This window comes from Vigna radiata, unplaced genomic scaffold (genome assembly GCF_000741045.1).
Source record: "Vigna radiata var. radiata cultivar VC1973A unplaced genomic scaffold, Vradiata_ver6 scaffold_111, whole genome shotgun sequence".
Taxonomy (NCBI): Eukaryota; Viridiplantae; Streptophyta; class Magnoliopsida; order Fabales; family Fabaceae; genus Vigna; species Vigna radiata.
The window spans coordinates 685,723-695,993 of record NW_014543596.1 but is presented as its reverse complement, the minus strand read 5'-3'; the positions used below and the strand labels follow the sequence as shown (position 1 = coordinate 695,993).

Here is a 10,271-nt window from a genome sequence, read left to right as displayed (position 1 = left end):
GTCTCCCTTCCACCAAAGAAACCACCATGAAAAAGCAAAGAAGAAGCTTCAAACTCAAGCATTCAACCTTCAAAACGAAAATCTAAAGAGAGAAATGGTAGAGCTTCATTCCATCAAGCAAGAACAAACTTTGTTGCAAACAATAGAAGAAGAAAAACGTGATCTTGGTCCATTAAAGCTCAAAAACGAAAATGGCACACCAAAGGCTCCCAAGAGAGAGTCATACATGCAAAGCCAAAGCAAAAGTGTAGAATGAGTGAGTTGTGAGTGGTCTCGGCAATTGCCCCAGGAAATACCGTCCCCTTCTCAAAATAGGTGGGGTCCACCTCCTAAAAACCTAGGATTTTGGTGCCAAGTGTCCCACACATTGGGCTTCTACAAAATTTTTGCCACAAAAGGGCCCAAATGCACTTAATTTAATTAAGGTCTCTAAAAAAATGAAATTACAACTTTATAAAAATGGAAATGGCTAAATGTTGAGTCTTGAATGATCATGCCACCATCCCTAATGCTCCAAATGATGTTTCCCAAAATTTCCCTGCAACCAAAATACACTTAATCAACTCAGAAAACCCAAATTAGCACAATTACGAACTTCCGACCAAATTAAGCAGAATTCGGAAAACGGGGAAATAACAGACAATTAAACACAATTCCCTGGTTTATTTAAGTGCAATAAACTAAATATAGTTCAAGAAATAACCACTCATCACCCCTCTAGCCAGATGAGCCTACCTTGTTTTAATCCCTTGATAACCCCTTTTGAGCCTATACTTTCCCCATTTCTTTGTTTTGAAGCTGATACACTAGCCTTAAGTGAAAAAAAAAAAACCATGATTACCTTAACCGTAGGGAATTTTGGAGCTTTGGAAGTGTTTTGGGAATAAGTGTGGTCTCTTGGGAGATTCTGGTGATTTGGCTAATAGGCTCCTCTTCTTGTTTTGTTTTGTAAATATGTTGTGTATCTTGTCTCTTAGAGTTTTGTTCTGAAAAAAAGAGAAGAGAAAAGAGACAAGATGAAAAAAAAAGAGAGAAAAAAAAAATAAAAATACAGAAAAATGAGAAAAAAAAAATTGTGAATAAAGGAGTCAAGAAGAGGATTGAATTAGAGGTTTTGGGTGTGATTTGAATGTGTTTACACTTGTTCCCCATTGCTCCTCTATTCCTTTTGGATTGTAGCTTCTCATCCATATTATATCCTCCCTTGTCCTTGGCCCCATTTCACCCATAAAAGACCTTTTGATTTGAACATGCATATATGTTTTGAGTGTTGATATTAGAGGCTTGCCAAGTCTGTTTGTGTTTGCTTTCTTGAGTGCATTGAGTTGACATTGTTTACCTTAGACACTTGAGGGAAACACTGATAGTGTGCATCTGTGAGGTTCTGTTGCTTTTGATTCACCTCTTGAGCAGATTGATCATTTTGCTATGCTTGGAATTGCTTGGATGATTTTTCTGAGTTTCCGCTTTCTCTGATTCTGTGTTGGATATTATCTATTTCTTTTCTTTGTCTAGATTTCTTGAGGATTGTAATTTTGTATGTTTCTTTCCTTGTTAGTCTTTGTTTTCTGTGTGTTGAGTCTGTGTCAATTCCCTGATGTTCGTTGAACTACTCCCTGATTTGCGTCTTGATTTTGCCCAGGAGTGCAAAAGACTAAGTGTGGTCTATTTTGATGAGTCGATATTTTATTGATTTCACTTAGTTTATTGTGCTAGAATTAATCAGAGAATTGTGCTTAATTGTCCAGTATTTTCTTGTTTTTCCTAATTATGCTTAATTTGACCGGAAATTCTAATTTTAATTAATTTGAATTTTTTGAGTTAATTATTTGCATTATTATTTTCAGGAAAATTTTGGAAACACAATTTAGGACATTTGAAGGACACCAAATAAATTCAAGACTCTCCATTTAGACATTTTAAATTTTAGTTACATTGTAATTTAATTATTTAAACTTTTTGGACAAACTTTTGTGTATTGGGCCCTTTTTAGTAGCAAATTTGTAAAAGCCCAAAACTTTGTGAGACACATGTCCTATCCTAGGGTTTTAGGGTGGACCCCACCCCATTTTTTGGAGGACACATGATCCTAGAAAACATTCAGCAGCCGTCACATGGAGGAATTCACTCACACTCTCTCGGCAGAAATATTTTTGGGAGGTCTCGACTGGAACGTTGCTTTGCTTTTTCCATGGAGCTTATATATGAATTATGGGATGATGGATGAAGAAACGAGAGCTCACTGATTGAATGCTAACTGCCCCATCTTTCTAAGCTGCCACGGTTTTCTTGGGAAGAGAGAATTGTTATTGAATTGTTTTTTTTGGCTTTGAAGAATGAAGAGAAGCGTTGTTGGCAGAGGCTGGAGGAAGTGATGTTTTATTTTATTTTTGGTTTTATTGAATGAAAAAAAATAAATGGAGAGATGATGGGACATTTGGTGGTAGGTGTTCACTTTTTTTTTTTTGGTGTCACAGTTTTGAGGTGTAGAGGTCATTCAACCTTTTCATTTTTTTTGCAATTGAAACACACTTTTCATTTTTTTTATTTGAATGAAGAAGCACGGTGCATTAATTAGTTGAACATGCCACGATTTTGGAAGAGAGTTTAATTTAATTTTGAAGCATGAATTGGTGCAGCAGTCGGGTTGTTCCAGAAGTCGCACAACCTAAGGTTTTTTTTTTTTTTTTTAGTTTAAGCATTGTTCTTTATTCCAAACTACACTTTGAATTAGCAATTTCAATTTAAATGGTTAATGTCTTATGCAATTTAAATTCCCGTTGCAATGTGCCTTGATCTTTTAAGCTTATGTTGCATTTAATTTTGGTGTCATTTCTTTATAATTCACCTGTTGGTTTTAGTGACATTTCCATGATGAAATTTAGTTATTGCATTATAATGAATTTTGCAAGGTGTCATTTTCATTTTGATTTAGCAATTTTATTTTATTTAGGCAATGTAGCTTAGACTTAGGATTCTGCACATGCATTTTCTTTATTTGGGTAATTTTGATGATGTTGTTCGGCTATTTTTCTTTAGTGTTCGGTTTAATGTTTTCATGCATCTTAATTTTTTTTTTAAATTATATTCAATTGTGTTTAATCTCCATTTTTAATTTCGTGATCTTTCATCAAATCCCCCCACTTCGTGTCTGACCTAATTCTCGAACCACATTTGGTCCTTGAGAGACGACCTAGGAGTCACATTCCTAGCTATACTGCATTTCTAAATTGCAATCAAATTTGTGTGGGCCGCGACAACCCATCACCTAGGGTATAGAGTCGTCACACCCATATTTTTTTTCTTTTTGAGCTTTCGTGAGGAACGCTGTTTGGAGGAAGCAAAATGGTGTCCAGCCGACACACCATTCTAGCTTTACTGGGAACGTTGTTTTGAGTGGGATGTATGAAAGCTCACGTGAAATTGATACTAGCTAAATTCAATCTTGCCTTTTCATTTTAGTTTTTTTTTTATGCACTTTTTTTTTTATTGAAGTCTCCGTTCAGGGTAGAAAAATTTATTTTTAAGTACTTGCCTTCTTTTAGAAAAGTGAACGATTCTTCATTATGTGTGAATGTATGGTTTCCATTTTCATTGAATGGTTGGAACGGTGAAGCCGCCACCTGCATTGCAACATTTAACGGTGATTTCAATTCTTTTTCTTTTCTTTTAGAAAGCAAACGGTCCTTCATTTATTGGGTGGTGCAACGATAATTTTAATTGGCTTTGGAGAAAGGAAGAATTCGGTGATTAATTGGAAAACCATGCGCTGATTTCTTTTTGCTTTAGGTGCACACAGTTGCATTCATTTTTATTTTGGAGAAGCATGTTTCATTTTCTTTCTCATGGAGAAGTATTACATTTGAATAAAATCTTTGCCTTCTTTTTACTATTCCAAAAAGTGATGATGCAATTTTTTTCTTAAAGAAAATGAAGACGGTGAGTGAAATTCTTGGAAATGATATTTTCATCACGGCACATGAGTGTCACGGCAGAAGGGTCATGGCTGAAAGTTTTATTTTGTTTATTTTTGTTTTGTTTTTTTTTCTTTTCTTTTCCAATTTGAAATTTTAGGGAAGCACACAGCTGAATTTTTTTGAGAAGTTTCTTACTTTTTATTCTAGAATGAAGTAGTTTAGTCCTTAATTTTATTTTCAATGTCATGTGTTATTTTTAATTTGCTGTTTGTTTTATTTTTGTTTTATGGTGTCTTACTTGATTTAACTTTAAGCTTACACTGATAATTTTAGTGCATTAATGGAAGCACCTAACTCATTTATCTTGTTTTACTGTTAGGGTTTTCTTTTCAAGTGTTGATTCCGAGATAAATAGCATTTTATTTCTTTATCTTAAGTGTTGCGTTAGGATAACATGCCAAATGTTTCTTTATTATCTGCTGCATTACATTTTAATTAGTTTACTAATCTTGTGTTTAGAGACCGTTTAGTCTCAATGTAGAACCGTTCGGTCATCTGTAGGACGGTTCGGTCTTCATGCTTTGTTCCGTTATTTTAATGTTTTCAATTATGTTTGGTTGTATTTAATTTCTAGTTTTACTTTAATTTTATTTTCCTTGCAACAACACTTTCAACCCCCCCCCCCTTCGCTATGTGTTAGACCTAAGACTCGAATCTCATTTGGTCCTTGAGAGACGACCTAGGAGTCACTTCCTAGTCTATACTGCATTTCTAATATGCAATCAAATTTGTATGGGCCGCGACACCCATCACTTACCAAGATGAATAGGACTTTGACTGTCACAATACAACAAGTATTTATCTTGCACAAAACCAAGCTCCTGCAAGAATTTCTTCACCCATAACAACTCCTTGCATGCTTCAGTAAGTGCAATGAATTCTACCTCAGTAGTAGACAACGCCGCACACTTTTGCAACTTTGATTGCCAAGCCAAGGCTCCCCTGCAAACTGAATCAAATAGCCTGAATTGGACTTTCTGGAATCAATGTCTCTAGCCATATCTGAATCTGAGTAACCCACCAAAGTAGGCTTATCACCTCCAAAACAAAGCCTCAAACCACTAGTACTACGAAGATACCTCAAAATCCATTTCACAACATTCCAATGCTCTCTACCTGGATTTGACAAAAATCTGCTAACCGTACCAACAACGTGTGCAATATCAGGCCTTGTACATACCATTGCATACATCAAACTACCCACTGTAGAAGCATAAGGAACTTTGCTCATAGCTATCTTCTCAACTTCATTTGAAGGACTATGTTTAACACTCAACTTAAAATGAGTAGTAAGAGGAGTATATACAACCTTAGCATTCTCCATTTGGAATCTTTGCAGCACCTTCTGAATGTAGTGCTCCTGTGATAGCCAAAGTTTCTTCTCTTTTCTATCACGAGTGATACTTATACCAAGAATCTTCTTAGCAACTCCCACGTCTTTCATGGAAAATGACTCGCCCAGTTGCTTCTTCAACCTGTCAATTTTGGAAACATTTTTTTCCAACAATAAGCATGTCATCAACATATAACAACAATATAATGACATCATTCTCAGAAAATTTCCTGACAAAAACACAATGGTCAGAAGTAGTCTTCTTGTAGTCTTGCTCACACATAACAGACTCAAACTTCTTATACCACTGCCTTGAAGCCTGCTTTAAACCATATAGGCTTTTTCGTAGCCTACACACATAGTCTTCCTTGCCTTTAACAAGAAAACCATCCGGTTGCTTCATGTAAATCTCTTCCTCCAAATCACCATGAAGGAAGGTTGTCTTCACATCCATCTGCTCAACCTCTAAATCAAGAGTAGCAGCTAAACTTAACACAGTTCGGATAGATGTCATCCTTACCACAGGTGAGAAAATCTCATTGAAGTCAACACCCTTTCATTGTCTAAAGCCTTTCACCACTAATCTGGCTTTATATCTGGTAGATGTAGAATTGCTCTCTTGCTTCACCCTGAAGATCCACCTGTTCTTTAAGGCTCTCTTACCCTTAGGCAACTTCACCAAGTCATAAGTGTGATTATCATGCAGAGATTTCATCTCATCCTGCATTGCATCCAACCACTTTTGCTTTTCTTCACTTTCAACGGCCTCCTCATAACATTTAGGTTCGCCCTCATCAGTCAACATCACATACTCATCAGTAGAGTACTTCTTAGAAGGTTGTTTTGGCCTGTCAGATCTTCTAGGTTGAGCTTCAGGTAGCTCAAGTACATCACCAAGACTCTCATCATGTTCCTCTTCATCAACATTATCAATAGGAACATCCAAGCTATCTCCAACCTGCTAATTATCGATATCACCATTTTGTTCACCATCATGAACATCAATATCCAAATCATTAATAGACAACCGAATTGGATCAACATCAGTCACATTACTGTCTTCCTTAGGAGTATACTTCTCCACCTTATCAATATCTTCAATAGTTTGATCTTCCATGAATTGCACATCACGACTTCTAACAACTTTCTTTTCAACGGGGTCATACAACTTGTAGCCAAATTCATCCTGACCAAAACCAATGAAGATGCATTGCCTTGTCTTCACATCCAACTTGGATCTTTCATCCTTCGGAACATGAACAAATGCTTTTCAACCGAAGACACGCAAGTGATCATAAGTAACATTCTTGCCAAACCAAATCTTGTCTGGCACCTCAGAGTTCAAAGCAACTGTAGGACTTAGATTAATAACATGCATTGCTGTAAACAATGCCTCACCCCAGAAATGCTTAGGCAATTTTGCTTCAGAAAGCATACACCTAACTCTTTCAATCAATGTCCTGTTCATCCTCTCCGCTAAACCATTCAACTGAGGAGTTTTGGGAGAAGTCTTCTCATATGCAATACCATATTATCTACAATAAGCATCAAATGGTCCATAATACTCACCACCATTGTTAGTACGAATGCGCTTCAACTTCTTGCCTGACTTCCTCTCAACCAAAGCATGGAATTCTTTAAACTTTTCCAACACTTGGTCCTTTCTTCGTAGTGCATAAACCCAAAGCTTCCTAGAACCATCATCAATAAAAGTAATAAAGTAAAGTGCACCACTAAAAGACTTTACCTTCAACGGGCCACAAACATCAGAATGCACCAATTCAAGCAACTCTGACTTCTTGGAGGGAGGATGCTTCTTGAAGGATACTCTGGTTTGTTTACCAGCCATGCAGTGAGAACATTTCTCCAATTCTACATTCTTCAATCCTGAGAGAACATCCTTTTTAGCTAAGCAGCTAAGTCCCTTTTCACTGATATGCCCAAGCCTTCTATGCCACAAAGATGACTCCATATACATGACATTCACACTGTCTTTAGCAAGCAAAGCTTTTGTCCAGTAAAGCTTAGAGTTTTTCTTCCCTTTAGCCACAATCAAGTTACCTTTGGTGAGCTTCCACTTTCCAGAACCAAAGTGGTTATCATATCCACCATCATCAAGTACCTGCACAGAAATCAAGTTAAAGCGAACATCTAGAGCATGTTTAACTCCTCTAAGCAGCAACTGCATCCCATTTTGGTTTGCAAGTGAACACACCAACACCAATAACCTTAGACACCCCATCATTACCCATCTTCAATACTCCAAAATCACCAGGTGTATAAGATGTGAAGAACTCCTTCCTGGATGTAACATGCAGTGTAGCATCACTATCAATTTCACATGCTCTCATCAGATACAAGATTAATAGTGTCATAATCACGAAGACAAACAAGGTCACCACATGTAGTAGTAGTAACACGACCACCATCATCATTATCTCTTTCTCTTTGCTTACCCTTTTTGTCTTTGTTCTCTTTCTTCCACAAAAAATAGTTCTTCTTTATATGTCCTGTTTTGTGACAATAGTGACACTCCACATTCTTGTACCGAGACTTGGACTTGCTCCTGCTTTTATCTCTACCACTGTTTTGTTCTTTCTTTTGGCTTCTCCCCATATTCTCCGTAATAAGCACTTCTGAATGAGATGAAGTACCATGTGTCTTCCTTCTCATCTCCTCATTAAGAGCACCACTCTTTGCCATTTGCAAAGAAATATCACCATTAGAGGTAGCACTTATCATGGAAACCCGAAATGTCTCCCACGAATCCGGTAAAGAGTTTAATAAGAATAAGCCCAATAGATCATCATCAAATTTTATACCCACTCCAGCTAATTGATCATAGCGTCCTTGAAATTCACTCAAGTGATTAGAAACAGGAGTTCCTTCCTTGTACTTCAACTCCACAAAATTTTTCAGCAAGTATAATTTATTAGTCCCTGACTTAGAGGTATACAAGGACTCAAGCTTATCCCATAGGCTTCTCGCATGTGTCTCATTAGCAACAAAATTATAAACATTACCATCAACAAACTGCCTGATAAATCCACATACCTGTTGATGTTCAAAATCCCATTCTTCATCTTGCCTTTCCATAAGTGATAATTTTCTCCATTCAACGGAATCAATTTTGTATGTGCCTCCATCATTCACGCAAATTAAACAGTCCCTTAACCAAAGAGCTTTGATGCCACTTGTTAGGTTATCAAGGGGGAGGTTTTACCGGGGAGACACAATATCAATGAGATATGAGCCCAACCTTATAAGTGACTGACACCACTCTTTACCCAAAACCTTAAGGCAATGGGTTAATGGGTCTTTCATCTTTATATAGTGTTGTACTTTCTCATTTCTATCCAATGTGGGATTTGGACTCACACTTGCATTCCCAACATGCCTTGCCGTTGAGGCTGGGTCATTCACCAAGGCTGTCGTTGTCCACCGTTATTACAGTCGTCATTTAGCGCCCAACCTCTTCTCTTTTTGGTTTTCCCTACTTCTTTCTTTGAGTGAGGAGAAGAACCTTTGCTCCCTAAGTAGATTGAGGAAGAATGAAACCCTAAAAATAAAAATAAAAAAAATCCAGTAACACAATGAAATAGGGGTGTTATAGTTATCGTCAAGGTGGAGGTGGTAGAGGAGGGGCATGGCGGCTACAGCGAGGGGGAAGGGACCGACGACGGTGATGATTTCAGAAGGAGAGAGAAAAAACTTTGACTACTCATGGCACCGGAGAGAGAGTGAGAAAGGTAACAGGGATTTTATTTAAAACTTAAAATAAATTCACCCTTAAAATAAATCCATGTAATGAGTTGTAATGTGCCGCGTGGTTATTAAATGTTAGCTCAGCATGCTAACGGGCAAGAAATTTAACATCGTCTACAGGAATTAACGGCATGGGCATTATTGACTCAATTTTACATAAATAAGGATCCAATTATGCACTTTCAAAATATGAAGACTTAATTGACATGAATCTGCACAAATAGGAACGTCCGATTATTAAACCTAAATTTTCTTGTATTTTATACTTATATCTAATTATTTCTAGATTTGTGGTTTATTATTATATTTTTCACATAGTAAAGAGAAAAGTCTATGAACTGGCCTGACTTATAGGGCTTTGTGTATATTTGTTTTTAATAAAAAAAATATGTACCATATTGGTATGGGTTGTGATTATGATATTGGGTTTGTGATTCAAGAGGTACCAATCCAATGGAGCAGGGAGAATTGCAACAGTTGAATTGAAACACAGCTCCAGGAGCAACGAAATCGTATACAAGAGGAAGTCGTGTTTTAAGTAAAATCCTTAGATGGGTTATTCAAGATATCGATCACATAGATTGGAGCACTCAAAAACCCTAAAGTCTTTCGTAAATGACAATGACAAACTTAAGTCAAGTAAGCTAAGTTTCTTTATCCATTTATTTTTAAACAATAATAAATTAAAATGTAATGTTTATTCCTCATCTTCTTTTATGTGTTTTTAGGCTTTAAACTGCTAAAAACAGAAAACAAAAAATTGAATTGAAGAACGAGAAAAGTTGAGGGAGCGGTATGGTACTCTATCAAAGACGGAAGCACACATAAGGATGAGACAGATAACTCAGATAACAATGCAAAGGCCTAGCTAGCTTTTTTAGAAATAAGTAAATAATGAACCTCTCATCCGTATTAATGGTACTATCACTAGTGCAGCGAGGGGATTTTACCGCGGTTATTTTTCACTATAGGTCGCGGTTTACGAACTGCGGCATATTCAGCCGCGGTAGTAAGTCAGAGACTTTAGGCCGCGGTTCAAACCGCGGTATATAAGTTCCGTAATCTGCCGCGGTTGTCCAAGGAACCGCTGCCTAAATCCTTTTTTTTTAAAAAAAAAAAAAATAGTCCCCTATATGCCGCGGTTCAACCGCAGCAAAAAGTGTCAACTATAGGCCGCGGTTAGTGCAAGAACCGCG

General features: G+C 37.0%; 1 protein-coding gene across 1 annotated transcript in view; it reads left to right on the top strand.

Moving 5' to 3' along the window:
* The window catches only part of LOC111241142, a 5,748-nt gene extending 3,037 nt beyond the window's left edge, over positions 1 to 2,711 (top strand). Inside the window, exon 2 of the mRNA XM_022777977.1 lies at positions 1,848 to 2,711. Coding sequence (XP_022633698.1) covers positions 1,848 to 1,894 — 47 coding nt within the window. The 3' untranslated portion in view covers positions 1,895 to 2,711. The remainder of the gene's footprint in view (positions 1 to 1,847) is intronic.
* Positions 2,712 to 10,271: the final 7,560 nt, after the last annotated feature.